Source organism: Phoenix dactylifera, chromosome 9, assembly GCF_051530095.1.
Source record: "Phoenix dactylifera cultivar Ajwa chromosome 9, Ajwa_hap1_PhDact_Kaust_v1.1, whole genome shotgun sequence".
Taxonomy (NCBI): domain Eukaryota; kingdom Viridiplantae; phylum Streptophyta; class Magnoliopsida; order Arecales; family Arecaceae; genus Phoenix; species Phoenix dactylifera.
The window spans coordinates 22,829,863-22,855,343 of record NC_143198.1 but is presented as its reverse complement, the minus strand read 5'-3'; the positions used below and the strand labels follow the sequence as shown (position 1 = coordinate 22,855,343).

Sequence of the window (25,481 nt, the reverse complement as noted above, 5' to 3'; positions counted from 1 at the left end):
CTTCCAGCTAGTCTTTTTGAGTGAGGTTCTAAGCTCTTATAAATAGTATCAAAGCAAACCCATGGCCTATGTAGACTACAAGACGCCGCAGCACAGGCCCAATTAGATCGATCAGGAGTTGGTCGTAGTGTTTTTAATTAGATTTTTGGTACTTGAGAATGAATTTGAATGGATTTGGATTCTTAGTCTGGTGAGAATGTCGAGGCCTAAATGAAGGGAGTATATGAAGACCCACATGAGTGTGTTTGGTCTCACATAACCTGTATGCTAGTTAGATCTTGAGTACTTATATAGGGCCAAAGATTCCAAATAATATATTCTAGCTAGCCTTTTGGAATGAGATCCTAGGTTATTACAATCTAACTATTACTAGTAACTCTATTTACCGCATCACATGACTTTAGGAAGGAAAAAAATTCTTGAGAACTGATTGTTCCTCACACAATTGTTGATCAGTGGCAATATTGATTAAGCCAAAAAGCGGCAATATTGATTATCTTGCGGTGGACAGACATGGTACTCGTCTCTAGGTCATGCTATGAAGGCTCGGCTAGCCAAATGGATCTCTTGGATTTGCGAACAATAATTAGTCATACAAGTTGCTTGCCAGTTGTATATGATCCCTTTCCAAGGGAAGTTCCAACTCTAAACTTCCACCATGAACTTGAGTTGATTAAGAATTCCCCAAAATTGTTATTTCTGTTTTAAACTAATTTAAACAACAGTGTCTTGCAACGATAAGCAGCCAAGTTTGGCCAAGTTAGGTCTTGATGTTTCCTGTTTGCTCAGGGTTCCATCGCTTGCAGTAAAATGTTTTCAACTGGCCAAAGTTGTCTATGTTTCCTTGATAAGATTTAATAAGATAACATAGAAGTTGGCTTCTGTTATAATGTGCTAATCGCAATTAACAAAATTTGTTTCAGTAATTTGCATCAACAGTGAATGCTCTATTAACCATCTCAATTCAGAGTCATATTTTCCAGCATAATGAGGATCATTGGAACCTACAATTATGATGTCCTCACAGATCTCATTTGCTTGTCCCTCTTCAAAGCCCTTCCCTGAACAGGATTTCTCAGTTCTAACAAGTCTTTCTCTGGCTTCCACTAGATATCGAGAAACCATAACAAAACAATTTTGCTAACACTTTGTCTCAGCAAATATTCCTCATATCTTGTCCTCACTGCTGCATTCCTGGAGAATAGATGTCTCTTCCTCTGTTCGGCTATTTGACCTTAATCAATAGCCTAACCAGCTCCATTTGTCCCTCTCATTCAGTCCTAGAAGAAAGCTTAAAGAACTCCATTACACTTCTAATTAGTGGCCTATTGGTTGACTATATTGGATATAATAATCACTGCCTTTCCTAGTGTGATGCATATGAAGTTTTACATCCACATTGTCGAATCACTTATGCTCCAAAATCTCACTAATTGCACAATGCTCCAACATAACCAGCCTTAATATTGTCCTAAATTCCACCAGAGTTGCAGACATGCAGTAGACAAGTACTATCTACATTTCATTCACCTTGATTAAATTCTATTGACAAGTTCTCACAATCTCAATAGTGCAGTATTGTAGTCATCACTTTTGCCTCATCTCCATTAGCAGTCACACAAAACTTGCCACATAAAAGCCATGACTATGACCTCTATCCTCAGAATACCATCATAGCTTTTACTCATTAATTCTTATCTCTCATCAAACAGGACCAAATCTAGGAAAAATATGCATCAAGGAGTTTCTCTTAGTAATCAGTTTGTTTTCGATAGATGCAAAATGGATAAATATAGGAAGAAAAAACATCACTAATAACAGATTAATATCCCTTAAAAATTTTTCTAGGCCTTATACTGCATTCGAAATTATGATAATCTACGATAATGTTCAATTACCATATGAAAAGTTTGCCACCTGAACCACATAATAGTATTTCTGCCTGCAAAATATCCTTGTTTGATAAGACACCAACATCAACTTAGATCTGATTAATATATTTACTTTGATGCTTTTCTTTAAAGCACTTTTTATATGATCTAAACCAAGATTGAAAGCCTCAAGGAAAATCATGAGGTCGTGAAACATACAACACTAACCACCATTATGAATCTCATATCAATTCTACTCAGAATGAAATTAAACTAAACATAAGCTCTAGGATGGTTCCTTGATGCAAGAAGGGTTTTCAAAACTTTCAGATAGGTTTTTCATTTAGATATATATGCGCTAACAACCTTCTAAACAGATGCATGAGATCAGTTGGATCTACCAAGACCAAAGATAGTATTGAGGACTGAAAGTGGGTATAACCTGTATATGACGTAACCGCAACCAATAAACCTTATCTCAAAAATTCAAGGTTGCCTTCATGAGTCGCTCCTCTATTTGTCCCACTTAAGGGTTATGTTCCTTGACTTACAAATCAGACAACTCGTGTAAAATTCGAAGGACTTAAAAAAGTCTAATCAACTAACACTACAAGAAAATTGGGCATTAGCGACGCTTTTTTTGGCCATTAGCGACGCTTTTAAGCGTCGGTAAAAACCATCCCGACGCTATCCCAAGCGTCGGTAAAGCGTCGCCTATGCTACAGTGGATAAATAATTTTCCGACGCTTTTCAAAGCGTCGGTCATTAGCGACGCTTTTTAGCGTCGGTAACGTACAATTTAGCGACGCTTAAAAGCGTCGCTAATTGCAATTTAGCGACCCTTTTTAGCGTCGGTAACTAGCGACGCTTTAAAGCGTCGTTAAAGTCAAACCTACCGACGCTTTAAAGCGTCGGTAATAGTTAAAACACCGGGATTTTAACGACGCTTTAAAGCGTCGTTAGAGTATAATTTTTTTTAAAAAAATTTAAATTTTTTTTAAAAAAAATTTAAATTTTTTTTTTAAAACTCTGTTTACAAAATCAAAGGCATTCACACTAAACGAGATTATACTCATAGCACAATCAAACATATTTATCAAAACATTCATTTTGTCAAATTACATTCATATTGTCAAATTACATTCATACTGTCAATTTACATTTGCAATGTACTTCAAAAAGCATAAAAAAATGCATATAAAACTCCAAAATAAAAGCTTCAGGGGATCAATGGAGTCACCATTTCTACGAGCAGATGAAGTATCAGGAACCTGTAATAAAAAAACCTTAAGAAGTTAAGAATACAAAATTTATTAAGCTCTTCAAAAAAATATGATACTTATTTATATGCATGTTGAAGGAAGGACTTAAGAAGGCTGGCCTTTGATGGATTTCATGCTGGGGCACTACATGGATGTTGATACAAATTGCATATTGTCTGTATATGCAGCCTACACATTGTATATGCACTATGGAGTCCTTGACTGCTTGCATGCCATAGCCATAGCCATAGCAAAAATAAGATTCCTGGTCTTCTAAGAAGAACTAGGAGGGAAATGTGAACGGCGATCTACTTGGAAAGAATATGCATATGATATACATAAATATGAATAATCCTAATATTGAAAGCAACAACAGCAGAATTATCATAAATTATCAGATACTCAACGTGACAAAATCAGTTAAATATCCAGCAATTGCTTATAAAACAAGATTACATGGTACTAAAGCCAACCTTTCCTCAGTAAAAGGTCGCTTGCTTCCCTTCTTCTCATGACCATTACCATTGGCAATCTCCTACAAGATATTATGAGAAACAAACATTAAAACTAATACCTGACTCAGAAAAATATCAATGATTACCGCATAAGATAATAACCTTACGATACCCTCCTTCCACTTGATAGTCGTACCGGTTATATTAGCCACTCCTTCCTCAGTGAAGGAATAAGTCTTCACAAGCTTTGTGTCTTCAAAATATGGGTTAGGAGAGAAGTTCTATACATTACAAACACCCAGTCAATTGATTAAAGGTAATAAATCACAAGAATATACTTATTCATAGCAACAGAATGGCTATTTCGTCAAAAACAAACAACATCTCACAAATATAATGGAGTAGCCTGACTTCAAATCTTGACAATCTTCAACGTCCAATGAAACCAAATACTTGAAAATGTGCATCAAAGGAACTTTATTAACACAAGCACCTGGAAATCTATAATGGGTTCCAAGTAATACCAGACATCAGATAAATCCAGAAGAAGCTGACAAAGGTCCTAGAATGATATCTCTAATTGATATAGTTAATATATTTATTCTGGATGGAGTAACAATTTCCACCACACTTAGTTTGAACACAGCATGTTTCAAAAATAACAGCATGCATACCTTTTGGTCTTCCTCTGTCAGAAGATCGCTAAGAGCAGGATGACTCAGGAACTAAAGAGTTAAGCATTACACACAGAAATACAAAAAAGAAAAACTATTAGATGAGAATGTTCCAAAAAAGAGGTTGTAGCTTAAATATATAATTACTAAAAAAAGAGAGATTACGAACCGCAGTTAACCAAAAGTCTGGAATGGATTGGATGATCTCATTCCGTTTAATGTAGACAGGTCTTCGAATCTCATTATATTTCTGTTCCACCTCCAAAACTTTATCACTTGCTTCCTCATTAACCTACAGTCATGAATGAGATGAGCATATGGCAGACACAGGCAACAGGCCGACAACTCTACAAGTAAAAATACTATGAGAGTAAAAAAGAAATACTATGAGAGTAAAAAAGAAATTTCTACTTAAATCGTGGTAGAGATTATGTTGGACAGAAACTCTACTACAGACAATTTTGGTGAGCCTTAAAATTCTACAAGTAAAAATTCAGAACACTTTGTGCGGTAGCTGGTTTGGCCATTCTCTTCTCCAACATTGAGAAAGACAAAAAACCACATGACATGCCTAAAACTTGACTGCAAGGCTCACATGTCAGTCAAAGGCCTAGCCATTGTTCACTCATGAAACTGATCTAGTTCTTAGATCACATGAAGAACATGTAAGCCACATTATTGGTGCAAACATAAGGATAAAAAGACACCATATGTGTAAAGCCCTGTCAACATACGAGTATGTGTTGGGCCAAAAATCTCCTACAAATCTCCATTCAATGTTCCATATCACCAGTGAGTTATCAAATCAGAGTTCAAAACATTCAGTAATGCTTTAAACAAGATAATAACGGGAGGCACAATTTCAGTGAAAAATAAGCAAAAAGAGCTCAGTCAGCTAAATAAAGAAGCAGAACAATAGATCGAGTAACACAAATGGTGGGAAGGAGGGAAATACAAGAGAACAATCTTGTTATCTATTAATCATGAGCTTGTAACACAATTTTTCCCACCCAAAACAATTAAACCTCAAAAGCACACCAAAAGAGCAGAGGAAAGACCTTCAAGCAATAACAATGCAATGGACCAATTTCGGTCAATCAAAAGCAACAAAAGAAAAGGTTAACTCCAAGAAAAAGAGAATTACATAGAATTAGATGAGAGACATCCAAGGCCATACTTTATCCTCGGATTCTAGTGACAACAGCAAGAAGTAAATGAAGAAAATCCCAGGAATTAAGGAAGAATATAGCTATCCACCAAAAAGCATTAACACAAAATAGACAAGGTACAGCTATAAATCCAAATTTTATAGATTATGAAAAAAAAATGTAATGATTTAGACGAAATATTCTGAAAGACTCTGGAGATGCAATGATAGAACAAAAACCTTGGTCCTCAGCTCCGCCTCGTCTCCGTCGGAGGAGGAGGGCAACGAAGCTGAGGACGGCGCCGACGACGGCGACGAGGTTTCCCTCTCGGAGGAGGATCTTGAGCGCGAAACCGGCAATGTCGGCGGTGATCCGACGGCCGTCGGCGACGAGCGCCCGTCGGGGCTTCCCGGCGAAGGCGAGCAGCACGAGGATCGTGATCCAGGTGACCAACGTGGCCGGCACCGCCACGGCCAGCGCCGCCCCCATGGAGAGCAGGCCGAAGACCCCTCCGTAGAGCACGGAGGCGTAGAGGGCCTTCCAGCCGGCGGCGGCGCGGGAGGAGGCGGAGGCGGCCGCCGAGTTGTACCAGGAGCGGATGGAGAGGAGGAGGTTCCAGGAGGAGGAGAGGAGGAGGGAGTAGACGACGAGGAAGAGGAAGACCCACGTCCGCCGCTTGCTCAACGCCCGCATCAGCAGCGACTCCCCCCATCGCGACGACGGAGAGCGCTCGGCGGAGGAGAATGGATGAGATCGGTGAAAAGGGTTGAGAAGAGAGGGAGTCGGTCGGGGGATTTAGGGCTTTAGAGGGAGGGGGGTATGCGGGAGGAATGAAGTCCGACGACGCTTATAAGCGTCGTCGTGTTCTTCCGTTATACCGACGCATAACAGCGTCGGTGTTTAAATATTCCGATGCTTATAAGCGTCGGTAATGCGCCCAGACGCCGACGCTTAAAAAAAGCGTCGCTGGAAGCTTTTTTACCGACGCTTCCCAGAAGCGTCGGTGGTTACTGTCCCAACAAAAAAAATCGCCGACGCTTTTAACTAGCGTCGGCAATACAAAGTCGGCAAAAATCTTTTTTGTTGTAGTGTAAGAAACAAACAATTCTAATTCATCAATATGTGATACTCTACCTCAGTGATCGGCCTAGGTGATGAGGCATATTGGCTAGCGAATTAGCAGTCTGTTTAAGAAAAAGACTAGAAAACATAAAAAGTCATAACATAACGCAATTAACTTCACTTTTCTTCAAATCAAGTGCATAAGAAATAACCAAGTCAAATATAAGGTGACAATTGATAACAGAAGGAAGCTCTTCAATGGGGAAGAAAAAGAAAATACACTGAACATAAACAAAAGAGAAAAGATAAAATATGGGGAAAGAAGATGAAAGCGAGAAGAAAAGGCAAGATAAAGTAAAAATGGCGAAACATAGAGAAAAAATGAGCTAACAAGAAGAGGAAAGAGAGGACTAAAGGAGAAGAAATAAGCAAAGAAAAGGGAAATTAAGAAGGGAAAGAATAAGGAAAAAAAAGAGAGAAATCATTCAAAAGAGAAGAGGGAAGAGGCATTGGACGTGTAAGATGAGGGAGTGTAAACTCGGAAAGTTATGACATAAATTATGTTATTTTCACTAACATGTAATCTTAAGTTGGAAACCTTCAAAACTAATAAATAGGAAGTATAACGTAAACAGAAAGGGTTACGATAGGTTAAGATAACATTTGTATATGAGTTGCCTAATGGGCCATTTCCTAAAGAATTCGGCATCTCTAGGCACATAGGAAATGATTTTGACAACCCTGGACGCAACTAACTAATATTAATTAAAATAGCACTTAGTAAGACTAGTAATTAAATTCTACATGTGAAAGATATAATGTTGTTATTAAAGGTTTATAGTAGCCTAAACTTCCTTTTGTACATCTTGAAGCCTTCAGGGTTGCTTTATAATTTTGGTAGAATGGATGATTACTGATGTTTCCTGCTAATGACTAACATTAAGGGCATATTTGGAAACTTCCTGTTGGATCCAATAGGATTGACTAGAGAGATGTGTGGAAGCGAAAAAATGAAGCGAGAGAGCAAGAGCTTTTTTATTTTTGATCCCGGAGGGAGCAAACAATGCAACCTCACGTTCATCCTCTCTCATTCTCCTACTTTATCCTTTCATTCTATGGCACTTCGAAGATTCCTTCTCCCCAAACACACCCTAAATGCTTCAAGATTCCTTTATCCTTGGATATGTAAAATTCCTATTTAATTGAAATGTTGGATGGGTGGGCTTTCATACATAAAAAAAAAACAAAGAAAAGATAGTGAGATATGTTGAGGAGAAAAGGAAAAAGTAAGAGAGAAGAAATTAAGGCAGTGGAGTTAAAAGAAGGGATGGTGTTATTTCATACTCCCTAGTGGTCATACTAACCCGGTTAAATGACTTTCCTAGTATTAACTATCTTCATTCTAAGAAGAAAAGGTGGGGGATGTAGGATAACTCATCTCTGATCTATAGAAAATATGCAGCCAAGTGCAATCGAAGGGATAAGTCTAACGTTAAAGCTTTTAACCATGAGATGATATGTAAAGTTAGTAAGAAATGATGAATAAAAGGTTATAGGAGAGTGATGTGTTGTATCATGGTATTTAGGTGGCATGGCTAGAAATAGGTATAGAAATATGTAAAGAAGTGTTAGTTATAATTAAATATAAAAGTAAACGAGTAGGAGCGTTAGGCTAGCACATAAAAGCTACTTATAAAAATTGAGCTTTCATTTGCTAGTGGGCCAAATGGCTCCTAAATAATTTTGATCTTTTTGACCTAAAGAACTATTATGGGCTTAGGATTATAGGATTATTTGGAAATATAGGAGCATAAATGAGATTGCCAATGGTTTGCTAAGGATAACTGGGCTTAGATGTACATTATAGTTTGGATTTAAATCTAAGTAAATATTTTATTAAAGAAAAAAATATTAGATTAAGGAGAAGCACAAGGGCACATAGAGATATCTACAATAGTAGCATAGATGGTATATTTGCATATTCTATGGATTAAAATTATACCTTCATATCTCCATATATATATATATATATATATATATATATATATATATAAGTTTATGAAATCTCATAAATATATTTCAACTTTGCCTTGTGTTTTTCTCTTGCTTCTCTCCCATTAGAGAGAGAAAGCAAATCCAATAGAAGTTCTTGAAGGTGTTGAAGGCTTCAGAGAAAAACGGTGGATGATCTATGGAAGAGATTTATTTATAATATTTGCATGGTATAGGGGTTTATCCTGAAAACAGGTTTATTTTATATAAAGACAGGGTCTTCTGTGTAAAAACTGAGTTTAAAATAATGTCGGCAGATGCTTTGCCGATATTAGTTCACCGGCTTTTCCAACTGCTTCTTCTAAACCCCCATCAACCCCGAAAGAAAGATCCATTCCCCTCAAAAATAAAACCCAATACACCCAAACCCAACCTTATCTCCACTCTCTCTTCGCGCACCCCCTCCAATGGCGACCATGAACTCCTCCTCTCTCTCCTCCCTCAAAGCCCTAATGACCTCCTCGCCGAACCATAGAATCGCCCCACGCGGCGCCCACGTCACCGCGCTCCGCCCCAATCCCCTTCTTCCCCCCTTTTCCTCCCGCCTCCGGCCGGCCTTCCTGCCGGGTGTGCCCCGGGCCATGGCAGTGGACGGGGAGTACTCGTCCAGGAGGAGCAGCAGCAGCGAGCCGAGGGAGACGATCCTGCTGCCCGGATGCGACTACAACCACTGGCTCATCGTCATGGAGTTCCCCAAGGACCCTGCCCCCACCCGGGAGCAGATGATCGAGACCTACCTCAACACCCTTGCCACGGTTCTCGGAAGGTAAACGGCTTGAAGATTTAAAAAGATCGGATCTTTATGGAATTGGGGCCTTCTTTCTAAAGATTTTTCGAGATTCTAGTGTCCACCATTTTGATACGTGGTATTTTCAACATTTGTTATCTTATTTTCTTTTTAATGAACTAGGATTGTCTGAATGTCGTTCTTGTAGTTATGGTGATTGATATCGGGTTTCTATCTGGGATGAACATGCTCGAGAGATTTTTTTTTCCTAAAGAAAGATTATGGTTTTTTTGTGGAGTTCTTAATATAATTCTCTAGCAAATTTATAGAGAAGAAAATAGGACAAGTACTAGTGTGATGATTTTAGATTTCCTAGGCATGTTTCTGAGATATGTTATTATTGCGATCAAATTATTAGTTTTGACAACTGAAACTAGGATGAAACCATTATTCAGCTACTAATAATACTGTAGCCATTATCTTTGAATATTAGATTTTGTTTAAATCTTTTATGTGGTGGGGTGCCAACAGGCTGTAGAGTCAAGGTTGCAAGGGTCACATAAAATGTAGATAAGCATTGGCATATTTTAATGCCAAATTCATTTAAAGTGGCTTGACAAATTTGTGAAACATGACACGCAATTCAGTTATATGGAAAATACTTGTTAGATGACTCATGATCTGGTCATGGAAATTGATCTTTATTTATTTGGGTGGATTCAAAAATAAGTTAAAAAGATAAAAATGCATTGATGCACGCAAAGTTAAAATAAATGTCAAATTAACAAAAGTTGCCACATGTGGTAGCTATAATGTACACTGTTAATTTACCTCTCTTCCTTCATTTATGATAAAATGAAATACAAGGGTATTGTAGCAAGTGTTCATGCAAGTGCGCAACTTTGTGGATATTTGGGCATATGTCCTATCTGGATGATGGAAATTTTACTCATAGGGTGGAGGTAGCAACTCTTTACCCCAAACAGTGGATTAGGTAGGTGTTAGATGTGGTTTTGTGAGATTGCATGGACTTATTACTAATGATTCTATCTACCCAGGTCGGTGAAATTATTTGGCACTACATTGTAAGATATCACTAAAGAATTTTCTATGTTATATATTTCTTCTTATATGGCCACCTTTCAGGTTACATCAAAATGCTACTGGTTTAGAATTACCAATAACATAATAAGGCTTCATTTTTAGACTTCAGATAATAGTGTAAAACTAAAAATTTGTGGGAAAAGACAACATAGACTTTATATTTTAACCAATTTGTATATCAAAAGCTAGTCTTTGCAATTTGATTTCTTTGGAGAGGAAATATGGGATGCAAAAGAAAACTGATAAAGAAGAAAGACAAAAAGATGAATAAGGGGAAAATACAAGGGCAAGAAAGGGAAATAGTTGAGAAAGAAGAAAAAAGGAGGGAAATAAGCAAAGGTTAGAAGAGAAGCAATATTTTGATGGAATATTTTATGGTTCTTTCCATTGCTTTGCATAGACCTGACTTACAGAAGCCTTTAGTTTTGGTGAATTGAAGATGAACAATTATTTAATGATCCAAACTCAAACTAGTGCTATGAAGTTGAGTATCAAATTCTACAAACTAGATGGTGATGCAAAATTAGAAGAGAACAGTGCTGGGCTTGCAAGGAAGGACATGATTGTGTGCGGGCCAATGAAGACATGTATCGTAACATAAGGTTGTTTCAGCTCTACTACATGACCCATGAATATTCGAGCATTTTGAACCATTCCTAACCCTTGGATTGACGTTTGGAGTGAGTTTGAAGCTTGTAAGTTCATCTAAGGTTTCCTTGAAGATTTTAGAAATCCATTAGAGTTATGGGGAAAGTATGTTAGGAATTGTGTGGATTGTTTAATTTTCTTGTTTTAGCATAGGGCAAGTAGTGAATGTTGCCTTTCCTCTCCTTCGTCTCGAAACTCCCACTTTCTTTACTGCCAATTTAATTTCCACTTTCTGCAAGATAGATCTAGGGGCCATTTGGGCAACTCAAATAGTCACATGGAGCATTAAGCTGAAAACAGTCTTTACTTTACACTAGATGTTTAGGGTGTTATGCTGGTTCAAAATGGATGGCTTGTAATATTGCCTTAATAATGTCTATTATAATTGTACAAGGAGGAACAATGATTCTTGCGTTCCTCTATTACGTTGTTAACAATAAAACTTATAGATTATGGCCTTAGAAGAAATAAGTGATGTTTTAGAGACGCTATATAAAGTAGCCATAAGAAATTGTTATTACAAACATATTTATCTACTAGTAATGGTTATCGTAGTAGAGTATGAACTTATTTAATTTCCATGTCTTCATATATCTGAATTTTCATAATTATCCTTTATAATGATTTTGCAATAGGGCACTTATTTCTAATATTATAATGCAAAAGCCTTCAACCTATATCAAAATTCAACTTATACAAAATATAAGAGGTTCCAAAGGGTCCCAACAATTAAATAAAAAACAAGTTGCTGGTATAGATCTTCTAAATTCACAAAATACAAATGTTCAAAATCCTAGAATCTTCAAATCCATAATTTATCAACTACAAGTCCATAATATCATTAATCAACTAATAAACTATAAATCTGCTGCAAAAGCCTCCAAGCTTGCTAGCACAAATCCTCAAGCTTGGATCACTTCAGTTGCTAGCTGCCCTACCTGTTTGAAAGGATAAAAATAAGAGTAAGCTACACAGTTCAATAAGCAAACCTCCAACTACTTACCTGATCAAGCATAGGTTTTACATTGCTTAATAAATCATTTAAAGATAATAACTTTCATTGAAAATAAAATATTTCATAGCAACAATATAATAAACAAAATCATAAAACCAGTTATGCTTTCACATAAGCATAAATCATGTAAAGTTCATAACTATGATTTCAAGTGTAAAACATAACTAAAGTCATAAAACATGTCATCTAGCCTCATCATAGCACAAAACAATGCTCTTAGATATTTAATGTAAGATCATTTTATACCAGTGATGGAGCCGTAATTGACTAAGTATCACAAATCGTAATACATGGTTCATATGCCAACTTTATACTTGTTGGCAAGGTTGTATGGAACTAACTTTGGGTGTCAATGTACCCTACTTCTAGGAACTGTAGATAACTATCTGAGAACCTCCAAAACAATCATATTTTCTTAAAACATACATAAATAAAGAGGTTTAAAGACATTGAATGACATTATAGAATTCATAGACAATAAAGCATTAATGGAACCATTCTTTTTATGAAAAAAATACAATTTTCATAATATCATATGCTCGATCCTTATTTAAGAAAAATATAGAATCATCAATGTCAAAAATCATTTTATAACTTTTACAAAGCCTTAAGCATTGAAAATGATCGATAGTTCAAAAACTAGCAAGGAATGTAAAGATTACTTATCTCTTTTCATCTTAAGATCTTGAAATTCAGCTAAGCGAGCCAACCAAACCAATTCAAAGCAGTTCAAAGCTTAAGTAATCCATAATCAACAACATTGAAACTTAGATACGCGATAGAAAATCTAAGAGACCCGAAAATAGGTCAAAATTGCTCAAAACAATGCAAGTTGGGGTGCTGCAGGGGGCGGCCTCATGCTTAGACTGGGATGAAGGAAGGTCAGCACCAGCAGCAATAAGCTCCTACTAGAGGTCCAACCTTTGGTGAAGGTTGTGACAATGGTGGTTGGCGAGCAAGCAGAGGCGTGATGATATCAGTCCCTTATTCATGCTAGACTCCTGTTGCTCGATATTATTTTTCTCTTCTCCTTCCACTGCCAGTCATCGTTGTCATAACCTTCATTGGAGGTCAGATCTCTAGTAGGTGCTTACCGCTGCAGGTGACAGCCTTCCTTCACCCCAGTCCGAGCATGAGGCCACCCCTTGTAGCATCCCAAATTGTGTTGTTTTGTGTAATGTTGATCCGTTTTCAGTTCTCTTTGGTTTCCTATCATGTATCTGGGTTTCAAACTTGAATTTGGATTACTTGGGCATTGAATAGCTTTAAATAGATTTAGTTGGCTTGCTTAGCTACATTTCAAGATCTTAGGGTGAAAAGAGATAACCCTTACACTCCTTACTGGTTTCGAACTAGTGGTCATTTTTAATGCTGAAGACTTTTAAGTTATAAATGATATTAGACATTGATTATTCTATATTTTTTCTTTAATGAAGAATTGATCATGTGATTTTATGAAAATTTTTTTTTATCATAAAAGATTGGTTCTATGAATGTTGTATTATTAGTGACATGTTTATGAAACGTGAACTCTATAATGCCATTTAGTATCTTTCAACTTATTTGTTTATGTATGTTTTTAAAAAATACAGTTATTTCGTAGCTAACTCTATATGGCCTCACTAGCGGGTATAAAGTTGGTATATGAACCCTGAACTATGATTTGTGATACGTAGTCCATTACCACCCTGCCACGGATATCAAATGACTTTAGCATTAAATATCTGAGAGCTTTGTTTTGCGCTAGGATGTGGCTAAATGACAAATATTTTATGACTTCAGTTATGTGTTACACTTGGAACCACATTTATAGTGAAAGCATGATTGATTTTATAACTTCGTTTATGATATTGTTACTATAAAATATTTTATTTCCAATAACAGTTATTATCTTTAAATGATTTATTGAGCTATGTAAAATCTATGTTTGATCCGGTGAGGTAGTGTGATGTTGGCTTACTGAGTTGTGTAGCTTACTCTTCTTTTTATCTTTTCAGACGAGCAAGGTAGTTAGGAGCAGGGAGGGATCCAGGTTTAGGGGTTTGTGCGAGCAAGCTTGGAGGCTTTTGTAGCAGATTTATAGTTTATTTATTGATTAATGATATTATGGACTTATATTTGATTTGTGGATTTAAGATTCTAGGATGTTGAACATTTGTATGTTGTGGATTTAGAAGTTCTATACCAGCAACTTGTTTCTTTATTTAATTGTTAGAAGATTTTGGATTCTGTTTGTATTTTGTATGCGTTGGATTTTTATACAGGTTACTATAGTTGGCTTCGTGTTATCATAGGCAGTACCTCACAGAAGCATGGTCGTGCCATGTTTCAGAGTTGGGGCGTGACATTTAGTGGTATTAAACCCAAGCCCATTGTACGTCACAACCTTTATTAATCATGTGAGCCTTTCATTAAGGGATACCAAAGTCACTGAGGACCAAGTAGGTTCGAGTAGGATTCGAGCCATGGGTGGGCTTTCCTCTTTCAAGTAAGAGCCAACAATGACAAGGGTGTCACGAAATTGGGCAGGGGAGATTGTCATAGCCCTGCATTGGCCAATAAATAGGGTACCACTTAGGTTTATTAGCCTGGGCCAGTCCTTCCAACTCAAACTTTTGGGATGTGAGTCCATGAGTAGTGGAATTAGAGCATAAGCTTGATTGTGAGTAAAACTTAAGCCTAGCCATGGGTAGTTTGGACATCGTTCGATTGAGTAAGAGCAGATAAGTTTTCGTAACCCTATTGTTGCTTATTTGTGGAGCTAATTGTTGTTGGTGTTTACGATAAATGATCATAAGCAACAAGGAAGAGGAAACTTTGGGGAACATGGTTGCTATGGAAAGAGGAGTAGTTATGGGTAGACCAGCAGAGACTCGGGTAGCTCAAAATGCTAGGGGAGCAAGAGCCACAAGGGGGGAGCTAATCAACCAGTTGAGCAGGCTCCTAATGCTCTAGTCACTCAAGCAGATATGGCTGGGGTATGTCAGGTGGTCAATGGTAGCAGTAGATGCTGGCAGTTCCTCAACCTACACATTTTTCGAACTCTTACTAGAAGAGATTTAGAAAGCTCAACCCGCCACAGTTTGAGGGTGAAGCTAATTCTCTAGTTGCTAAGACATGGATTAAGTAGATGAAAAAGTTATTTGATGCATTCCAGTATTTTGAGGATATGAAAGTGAGGTTGGCTATACCAATGCTAAAGAAAAATGCAGAATATTGGTGCACCGCAACTAAAGACCATTTATGAGGATGCTAGGAGCAGTTGACATGGGAGAAATTCAAGAAGATATTTAATCAATATTTTTCTGAGTCAGGGAGACTGGAGGAGGAGAATGAGTTTTTGACCTTGTGACAAATACAGAACATGATGATGTTGGAGTATACTGACAAATTCAATGAGCTAGGATGCTTTTTCCCTCATCTTATTGAATCAGATAGGAATAAAGCAAACCGGTTTGAGCATGGATTGAAGTTTGGTATCGATTTCACTTGTCATCGCATCTCCTGATGGTTATAAGTATGTCCTTGAGAGACTTTTGAAGGTTGAGTCTTATATGAAGAGATCTGAACAGTAGCAGGGTGACAAGACGAGGCCTAGACCTATGTGAACTCAGGATAATCGACATAAGAATTCAGGAAACAATTCTAACAAGAAGGGAGCCATGTGTGATTGGTATGTTTGTCCATTTGGAACTGAACTCAATACTTGATTAGGCCACAATGGAAAGCCAATTTTTGTCTAGATTCTATATAAGACGAAGGATAATCAATATCTCTCCTATTCAGATCTCTTCATATCGAACTCGACCTTCAAAACTCTCGTTAGCATACTCCAATACTATCAGATTATTTGTCTGCTGCAAGGCTAGAAACTCATTCACCTTTTCTAGTCTCACTAACCCAGGAAAATATTAATCATTAAATATCTTCTTGAATTCTTTCCATGTCAATTGTTCTCAAGCATCCTTATAACTGGTCTTAGTTGCAGTCCACCAATATTCTGCATTTTTCTTTGGCATTTGGATATAGCCAACCTCACCTTCACATCCTTGCAGTACTACAATGCATCAAATAGCTTTTCCTTCTCCATGATCCATAGCTTAGCAGCCAAAGGATCAGCTCTACCTCAAGCAGCAGTGGGTTGAGCTTTCTAAATCTCTCATAGTAAGACTCTGAAAAATATGCAGGTTGAGGCCGCGATGCCACTAAATGTCACTCACAGAACCTTTGGCCAAACATTGCAGTGGTCATCATTGCGGGTGTTCAATATCCTTTTACAATTTCACCCTTATTTTAATAGATAATTCCCTTCATATTCAGTTTCTTGTAACTGACCAAGAAAGATAAAGAAGAGGACATAAAATAAGTGTGTGTTATCAAATATATCTGACAAATCTTCTTTTCTCTTGAATAAATCGTTGGCATCACATGTGCCGGGATCCATCATGCATGTAGTGATATTATTGGAATTAATGAATTATAGTGACGAGACACTATTTTAACCTTGCATATACATATAGATGTCCTGGAGGCAAAACATGTCTTGATTTAATATGATTCAACTTAGTAGTCAAGCATTCATGATGCAGATGCTTGTCATTTTGCTGATGTATTTGAGGACAGTGTTTATTGACTCATTGACATCTAAAATCTTAGTGGATGGGAAGGGAAACCAGGCTGTAATCCCTATTCTCGCAGTTCTTATAGGAAAATCTGATCTCTTTCTAACAAGGTGGCATTTTGCAGCATGGAGGAAGCGAAAAAGAACATGTATGCTTTTAGCACTACTACTTATACTGGCTTTCAATGCACTGTATCTGAAGAGACTGCAGAGAAATTCAAGGGTGAGCTAGTATCTTGGCAAAGATCATACTTTCTTTCTGAAGTTACAAAACTATCCATCTTAATCTGTCTATAGATCGATTTCCATCTTGTGTAGGATTGCCTGGTGTTCTCTGGGTACTACCAGATTCCTATATTGATGTGAAAAACAAGGACTATGGAGGTAAGTTTAAGCAGTGCACGTATGTTATTGTCATTAATCTGTACTGTTTTCAGTACTTTTAACTCCATGGTTTGTTCATCCCTTTAGGTGATAAATATATAAACGGGGAGATAATTCCATGTACATACCCAACCTACCAACCAAAACAGCGAAGTGGTTCAAAATACCAGAGCAGAAGGTACGAGAGACGGAGGGACGGTCCTCCATCTGAACGCAGAAGACCAACACAAGAAGCTCCTCGGCCTGAGTCAGCATCATAATGAGGTAAGTGTGACATGATTATCCATTATGCCATTGTCATCAATTGTTACTACCCAGGAATCCAAAGCAATTTGCTTCAATTTTGTTTCGCAGGTAGGTCATTTAATGTATGCACCAATGACAGGATGGTATATCGTGAAATCCTGCTATCTGTCCCTACCTTATCTTTCTGATGATAGAAGCAGAATTTGCTGATGTTGGATGAGTTAGTCATGTACTAGTTCTTATGTCATGTACTAATTGCAGAACTGAGGATATGTCGGTTAACCACGTACTGTCATATATGCTACTCTAAATTGTATCAATTATTTACATTGGTAAATTGAGAGGAATCTGGAAATATGGTGGTGATTAAAAGGTGAACATATAGAACAAATAGATTAACTTATCAAAAACATTCCACTGAATAAGAGAATTCAGAAAAAGTCTCAGAATAATTTTGAAACGTTGGTAAATATTCCAAGCTGTTCATTGAAAAAAAAAATCAGTAATGCAAAAACCATGATTCTTTTCATATTAAGTTAACAGGGGGAACATTTGATGGGATGGATGCTAGTTATACATAAAACAAATTGCTGATATATGCATCAGTTGTATGTGCTCTAACTTTGGCTTCTCTGCTGTCACTTGTTTCTATTTCTTGTTGCACTCATGTGGCTGCTTTTGGAGGCTATGATGTTGAGCCCCTGTGTATACTTTGTCTTGTTTACTGATGTGCAAACAAAGCGTGCTGATGTGAAAACTGAAAAGAGGCAGCAAAGCATGCTGATGTGAGGTCAAGCACTAAAAGATACTTCGGTTTCACCCGCCCGTGATGGCGGTGACTTTTCTTTTAAACGATCTTTAAGGCATTGGTAGATAAATACTTAAATATCTCATAGGCTAAAACCGCAGGGACTGGGATTTATTTGAATGCCAAAGTTTATATATTTTAAAAAAATGCCGAAGTTTAATCAGTTTATTTGGGGCCCTCTGTGATGAATAAGGAATCAAAAAGGTTCAATTATAGGAGGTCGCTGCAGATTGAATTGATATGTAAAGTTACCATAAAGTTTGAACAATATGAGAATGTATTGTAAAGTAGAAGTTCTATGTTACAACAAGATTTAGAGTGGAAGAAATGTTGGTTTCAGGTGAAGAGTGTTGGCAAGAAATCAAAATGGTTAAAATATCAGGGTTTTGCGTGCGTGCGTGCGTGCGTTGGATGAGATGGTTTTTTTTTCGGATAAATCGAAAAGGGGAGGGGGGGAGAAAGGGACAAGCCCACCCCCGCGTAGCAGCCTCTATCAGGAGAATATTCAATGCGGACAGAAACGACCGTATGTTGGGCACCCTGGCTGATTTTACTCATACCCTCCCCATCCATGGGCCCAGTTCGGTTATCCCTCTAGGCTCCGGCACGAACATCATGTGTGAGTACGTCATACCTGGCACTATCGAGGCTATCAGCAGAGCGATATGCCTTTTCAGATCCTGTGTCCGAACAGAAAGCATTCGGTCTCCACAATTTAATCGATGCTCATGCGTTTCGAGCATGGATTCTGCCCTTTGTCTATGACCCTACCATGCCCATACAATTTCTTTGTACCAAATAATGTTAGTGGTGACATTGAAGGTTGATTTTTATCTCAGTCTATACTTGAGTTTTCCAGATTGGAAGTAACTGACAAATGAATGCATGACTAGTTAAAAATCTAGCTAAGCATAAGACAGAGACTTCTAATATTTAATTTTTAAAAATAAGTTAGTAAAATGTAATTAATTAATCATGGGGTAATTTTTGTTATGGGATAATATGCTTGATATCATAAAAAAATCCTATAGCTAAATCCGGACAACATTATATATTTCCAGCCCTGTTGATTCCGGATCAACTTGATCTTAATCATACCTAGGGCAGTCTATTTTTTTAACAGCCTTGCTTTTACAACTTCTCGATCATGGAAAGCTTTAGTCCTTACTTAGCAGACAGTAATGTAATCATTCACGGAAGGCATCCCACCCACAAGGTTGCATCAGTGCTTTCTTGTAAAGATCTTATTAATCATACAATTTGTTTCCATAACAGCCCCACTTATCATATCTTCGAACCCCTTTTAACATTTAAATAGCTGCATAAGTTTACCCTTTGCAATTTCCCACTCTTCTAAGCAGGCAATCTACATCTCATACCATGCAATTTTTAATAATAACTTTTGCTTTATGTGGGGCTCGGATGACCCCAAATCTTGGATACAGGCTGAACAGAGCTTGTACTCAACTATAACCAAATGGCTGGCTTTAGTCGGCCTTTTCCCTTTCAATTGTAAGGCTTGTTAGGTAAAGTTTGGTGGGAGCACACCCTCAGAACCCAGCTGCAGCTGATAGAGGCTCTACTTGTTTCTGTCATGGTGATGTCCTCTCGGACCTGCCATAAACTCCTTGCATGTGGATGTTGCTCTGAAGATGCTCAAAGATTATGAAGGACTTAAACTTTTTTAAGTAAGTTTAAAACTCATTTTAGCTAATGTGGTTAACTGTTTTTTTTTTGAAAAAAATTCAGACTTGATTTAGTTTCGTAATATGTTTATTGATTGAGGATGTAGAATTTGAAAAAAGAAAAAAGATATTTGGAGATCATAACTAATATATAGATTTTAGGATATTAAAGTATCAAAAATAATTTCAGGCCAACCTAGAAATTGCACCAATCCTCAGTTATGACGGACTTTCTCTTGTTTAGCAAGTTTGGTCCCTGTGGCAGCACTCTCAGTGATCCTAGCATATATCATTTATGACTTGATTTGTTATAAAAGAGATAAAATATATTTCCCCGCTCCATTAAGCTATTGAAGGAGAAACAAAATGAGGCTTTAAAGCAAGAAGCCTCATAAAAAATTAATAGGAAAAATACATAGCAAGATTGAAGATTAAACTAGATACAGTATCAAAGGAGAGTAAGATCAAATGCCATGACTTCTCAACCATACGATCAAATACCCTTGAGTTTGGTGGTCTTATTTAACTCACCCTGTCCTTGCCGTCACATGAGGTCTCCCTAAGCTTGGCTTAGGCCTACGTGCCTCAACCGGGGAAAGGACTATGCACCCAAAAAAAAAAAAAGCCTGAGAAAGGACGAGGGGAATTGAGAAGAAATATGGGACAAAGGGCCATGGAGAAAAGCCATGGCTAACCTGTGAAGGGGATTAAAGAAATTAAGGATTCAATCACTGATGTCTAAGACGTATCATTAGGGAAGCTTGAGCCAAAAAGAAGACCTGTTCCTGCATGAGAAGTGGCACGTAAGCGAATGTCCCCCCTCGGCTCCGAAGCAGATTAAACTAATAAGATGGGGTCGGCTATCTTTGCTCATGTTTCAGAGTGGTTGCCTTTCTCGAGGTCTCCTAGCCTAAAAAGCCCTTGCTTTCCTGTTGAAACGACCTCTGAAAGAAAGTTTATGTTGGATTTATATATTGGACTAGGTTGTTTACTCATCAATAATAGGTATATTAGACCGGACAAGTGAGAAAAAAATATCAGAGGTTTAGATGATCACTCATTCATCAACTACTCCTCTCTATTAAATCTATCGTGTTAATTGCTCATGCTTTTTACTATTAATTAAAGTATAACTAAATTAAGAATAAATGTTAGATTGAACTTACATAATTAATTAATATTTTGGAAAAATCTTTAGGGTGCCCTTAATTGCACATGAAGAGTTACTTGAGCCTCATTAATGTTGTTAACTCAACAATCAACTACCCCTGCCCGTTCTCTCTCCTTTTATTGACCATCTGTGCTACATGGCTTAGTTGAATTTTTCATGCCCACATAATAGGCGGCACTATAGGTAGAAGTGTCAAAGGAGCAAGCTATTCGCATTATATATTGATAATAAGTAAAGATTGATCTTGAAACTTTAAGCCAATGGTTAAAAACTCTGTTGATAAATAATTTATTTTGCTACTAGATGAAAATCCAATAGCATATCTCAGAAGCCCTAAAGGTGACGCTCCCACTTCACCTCTACTTCATTTCACTCCCTCAAATTTGTAATATATATTAATAAATGATATATATTATGCTGATAATAAGTTAAAATTGATCATTGAAATTTAATCCAATGGTTGATAACTTTCTTGATAAATATTTGATTTTGCTACTGGATTAAGATCCAACAGCTTATCCGAGAAGCTCTAAAGGTGAGGCCTCCACTTCACCACCTCTACTTCATTTCGCTATCTCCTTTCCCTCTTTTTGCTCTTCACCCTCTCCCGGTCTCTCAATCCCTCCTCCTCCCCTTTCATCTCTCTTCACATTTTAGATCTTTTGAAAAAAAGCCCATTGATGGTACTTCTGATCTTTCTCTCACTACAAGAAAATACATATTCAGCGACTAAGATTCTAGTCACCGAATAACCTTATTTGGTCGCTAAAATCTTTTCGCGATTAGCATACTCTTCGTCGCCAAACCCTAGTCACTGAAAGGTTTTGGCGACCAATATTGTATGGTCACCTAAGGTACACCAACAACGACTAACATTTGGTTGCCGAAGAAAATTATCAGTGACCAAATCTGTTGTTGCTAATTTCAACGCCGACCAAATAGTTGGTCGTGGAAGGTTTGTCTTCTGCTACCAAAATAATGGTCACTGAATGTCTATCTTCCCCCACTAATAGTTTGGTCGTAGAATGTATTGGAATGCATTGGCAACAAACATTTTTTGGTGGCAGAAAGTATTAACCTGTATATAATTAACAATTCAAATTATAAGCTTAATATTTATTTTTGGGCTCGTTCCAAATTCAGTACAACCAACACAACTTATCCAATATCCATATTGCACAATACATTTGCTCATAAAAATAAAAGTATACACAATGTTGGAGAATCCATAATCATTCATTATAAATATCATCATCTATAAGTCTAACGTTAAGCATACCTATTAACCATGCATCACAATGTTTCATCCATACCATATGTTAAGGTGATAATCATCACCAAACACATCAAAATGTAAATTAAAAATCCCAAAATATCTGATCTTGCTATTCATCCAAACAACCATCATGTAGATAAAAATATTCTTATACTAAAAACTGGATTCTGCTTGCAGACAACTCCACCATGATCATCTGAACAAAAGCTATTCATGTACCAGAAACTAGATTTCACATGCTCATAACTCCACCATGTATCTGAGAAAGCAAAAAAGAATACACAATCAATAACCACATGTGAAAAATAATAAACTAAAATTCAAGTATAAGTTCACAATGACATTTCGCTTAATTTGGTCAAAATCTCTAAATAACCTACGTAATATAAATGAGAATACATACCAACGAGTATTTGTACCACCAGTTGAATACATGGCCCCATTATGATGGATAGATGACTTGTGTGTTTGGTCTTTTTCTTTAAGAACTCTGTCACCAAACTTGTAAGATGTGCAATTTGCTTCTGTTCTTCCTCTCGCTCTTTCTTTTCCTCCTCATGCTCTCTCCTCTCCTGCTCCAATTGCCTCCGCAGCTCCTCACGCTCCATCTTTATCTCCTCCATCTCAGCTTTAAGTTTCTGCAACTCCCCAACATGGTCTTGTGACACACGACTAGGTATGGAAGAAGATGAAGAGGGCTTCAGCCCAACCCTAAATCTAAGAATGTATCTCTTCCTTTTTCCAAGTGTCTGTCTAGACATCTCCTCTTATGTTAATTGCACACCGGATTGGAAAGATTCTTCTCGCAAGCTCAACATCTTTGACTATCAATGCAAAGGTAACAACAGAATTAAATGTATATAACCTTGCAAAAGTATAAACTAATTTAAATGATTATTGAGATTTCAGATACCTACATGTTTCACGACGCAAATAGGATCAATCCACTCTTTGTTCTTCTTGGTATGAGTTTTCTTATAGAATTCTGAAAATTCAAGGTTTTCAGAATCATTAAACTCCGGCTGCAAAGTGTAATTTAGATTAGCATATAGCCACTACATAATAAGAAAACTAGAATAACTGTCAGATCTACTTGCATAAAAGAATTCCAAAAATATATTTGCAGCAAACTAGAATAAAAAATCTACTTGCAGCAAATTGTTTATTTTACAATAGCCAAAATTATTCCATAGACTGTTTCACAGGCAATTCACTAAAAATATAGCCAGTACATACTCAAAAATGTATTACCGGTATAGTCATTGTTGCAACAAATGACCGAGATCCTGAACAATGATTGTACTCAAACCCAGCTGAGGCTTCTCCAAGTCTAATGGCTATAACCACAAAGACAAAATAAACAGAACAACATCATCTTTACATGAAAACCCAGTATAACTTATAGCAGATATAAACTACTCATCAATCAGGTGACAAAAATCCAACCTTCAAGTCTTTAATGAACCTATCAAAGTGCAACCTGACACCATGAAGGAGCTCGAGAGAACTCATTGCTCTGGCAAGGAATCTTGGTCACTTCAAAGATCTGAGACCCAACCTTGGGCTCTGCAACGCCGAGGCTGAACTTAGCCTTCTTCCCCTCTTTTGGTTTCGGGAGGTTGATTTCCAAGAAGTTCCTCAACGCATCGGTCATGAGCCCTAGAAGCCCGCAACAAAATAGAATAAATTTGTAACTTCGAACCCCAAATGGGTAGCAGATGGGGGGAAAAGGTAGGGTTCGAAGCTCACCTTCGGAGATGGCGTTGCATTGGTTCAGGGCATCGAGGGCGGAGGAGAAAGGGTGGAAGGCGACGAGCTTGACCACCTTGCCAAAGGCTCGTGAGGTCGAGGACCGAGTTCCGGACGGCCTCGGTGTTCTGGCCGATCTCGTCGAGGCCGTACGCGTGGAAGAGGATGTAGCCGGAGGCGGATTCAAAGGGGAGGTAGAGTGCCATCGCCCGACGGAGCGAGGCTTTGACGAGGAGAAGGTTGGAATTCTAGGGTTTCTCCTCCCTCTCCCCTCTGGTTTTCAGATAGGGTTTTGGAGGCGCGAGGAAGGAGAAGTGGAGGTAGGGTTTTGAGGAGAAAGGGGAAGGGAGCTAGGTTTTTACGGGCCTCAGTTCTCCTCCCAGTGTTCCGCCAGGATTAATCTTTAACTTGATCAGGACCGTCCGATGGATTTGACCACCTCCGGCCAGGGAGATTAAGATGAGGGTTTGGGTTGGGTCCTGTCTTAAAGGGACAGACCTAATTCCAGCTTGCCTCAGCCATCTACCAGTAGTTGTTTAGGTGGTATTTGGTAACGGCATAAGACCTGAAATAAAATCATGCACAAGGATATTTCTTCTATGATATAAGTCTCAACAATGGAACCTTCAATCGATGCTCGATTCTTTACTTTTTGCTTTAAATCACGCATAAGCCTATAAATAAGATTAATATATTAATTTCTCGAATTTAATGGATTTAAAGAAACTATTTAATGGATTTAAAGAAATTGTTATGGTTACAGATTTTACCTTTCAAAGGGTATATCCATCTGTACTGCACGGGGCCCCCGACCTTAGCTTTATAAGCTAGGCTCATGGACTCATAAATAGGATTACTCATGGACCCATCAACTGGGTTCTAAATCCTAAAGGACCTGATTTGATCAATTATTTAATCAGATATCCGAATTCGAATCCGAAAAAATAGATCTAGTCGTATCTGTATCCATATCCATATCCGGAATATTTTTAAACTAACTATCCGGATCCGTATTTGAATCCGATCGGATGAACAAAACAGCATCCGAATCTAACCCAAATCAAATACGGAAACGGATACGGTCGGATAAAATCCGACCCGTTTTCAGCCTTAGGCGGAGCATTCCAAATAGTTTACTGCCGTTAATCACTAGGGGTGCAAATGGGTCATCGTTTATGGTCGGCGCCATAGGATTTGGGAATGAGAAGAGGGGATTTGGATTTTCTGGAGAGCGATTGGGATTTGGGCTATCAAAGGGATTTGGGCGAGGCGGCGGGCACACTTAGTTTCATTTTGGATTTCTCTCTTTTTACCTTTTTTTAATTTATAATTACTCAAAAATAATATTTTTAATATTTTTGAAATTAAAAATTAAATTTGGTGATGGAAATTTTTGTCAATAATCCATCACTACCAAAAATAATATTTTAAAAATTTATAAATACTTGGGTTATGATTTTTGTAATGACTGAATTTGTCACTGCCTGGTTGCAATTTCAGTTACCAGTTTTGTGACAGATACT

At 37.6% G+C, this 25,481-nt stretch overlaps 3 protein-coding genes and 1 long non-coding RNA gene across 8 annotated transcripts; 1 reads left to right on the top strand and 3 right to left on the bottom strand.

Annotated features, from left to right (window-relative positions):
- Nucleotides 1–2,913: 2,913 nt before the first annotated feature.
- LOC120104506 (uncharacterized) lies at nucleotides 2,914–6,218 on the bottom strand. Of its 3 annotated transcripts, none has more exons than XM_089925422.1 (5): nucleotides 4,432–6,218; nucleotides 3,978–4,313; nucleotides 3,751–3,869; nucleotides 3,607–3,668; nucleotides 2,914–3,142 (listed from the first exon to the last, which is right to left on the bottom strand). In XM_089925422.1, the coding sequence occupies exon 1, from the start codon at nucleotides 6,101–6,103 to the stop codon at nucleotides 5,576–5,578; it is 528 nt and encodes a 175-aa protein (XP_089781548.1). In that variant the 5' UTR covers nucleotides 6,104–6,218; the 3' UTR covers nucleotides 2,914–3,142; nucleotides 3,607–3,668; nucleotides 3,751–3,869; nucleotides 3,978–4,313; nucleotides 4,432–5,575. The 3 variants fall into 3 exon arrangements, with proteins under 3 accessions (XP_089781548.1, XP_089781549.1, XP_089781547.1); XM_089925423.1 differs by having other exon boundaries at nucleotides 3,761–3,869; XM_089925421.1 differs by having other exon boundaries at nucleotides 2,916–3,142; nucleotides 3,756–3,869.
- On the bottom strand, nucleotides 3,091–5,437 carry LOC149752888 (NAP1-related protein 2-like). Its single transcript, XM_089925655.1, has 7 exons — nucleotides 5,426–5,437; nucleotides 4,432–4,554; nucleotides 4,263–4,313; nucleotides 4,082–4,150; nucleotides 3,735–3,869; nucleotides 3,607–3,668; nucleotides 3,091–3,142 (listed from the first exon to the last, which is right to left on the bottom strand). The coding sequence occupies exons 1-7, from the start codon at nucleotides 5,435–5,437 to the stop codon at nucleotides 3,091–3,093; spliced, it is 504 nt and encodes a 167-aa protein (XP_089781781.1).
- Nucleotides 6,219–8,848: 2,630 nt separating the features above from the next.
- On the top strand, nucleotides 8,849–17,626 carry LOC103712622 (multiple organellar RNA editing factor 9, chloroplastic-like). 2 transcript variants are annotated; one of them, XM_008799190.5, is made up of 5 exons: nucleotides 8,849–9,290; nucleotides 16,765–16,862; nucleotides 16,937–17,023; nucleotides 17,111–17,287; nucleotides 17,378–17,626. In XM_008799190.5, the coding sequence occupies exons 1-4, from the start codon at nucleotides 8,932–8,934 to the stop codon at nucleotides 17,281–17,283; spliced, it is 717 nt and encodes a 238-aa protein (XP_008797412.2). In that variant the 5' UTR covers nucleotides 8,849–8,931; the 3' UTR covers nucleotides 17,284–17,287; nucleotides 17,378–17,626. The 2 variants fall into 2 exon arrangements, with proteins under 2 accessions (XP_008797412.2, XP_038977482.1); XM_039121554.3 differs by having other exon boundaries at nucleotides 8,851–9,290; nucleotides 16,958–17,023.
- Nucleotides 17,627–22,119: 4,493 nt separating this feature from the next.
- LOC103712623 (uncharacterized) lies at nucleotides 22,120–24,346 on the bottom strand. 2 transcript variants are annotated; one of them, XR_016396470.1, is made up of 6 exons: nucleotides 23,959–24,346; nucleotides 23,690–23,868; nucleotides 23,461–23,546; nucleotides 23,127–23,231; nucleotides 22,613–23,033; nucleotides 22,120–22,468 (listed from the first exon to the last, which is right to left on the bottom strand). It is a non-coding gene; the product is annotated as an uncharacterized LOC103712623 (long non-coding RNA). The 2 variants fall into 2 exon arrangements; XR_015968851.2 differs by having other exon boundaries at nucleotides 23,656–23,868; nucleotides 23,959–24,341.
- Between the last annotated feature and the right edge of the window lie 1,135 nt (nucleotides 24,347–25,481).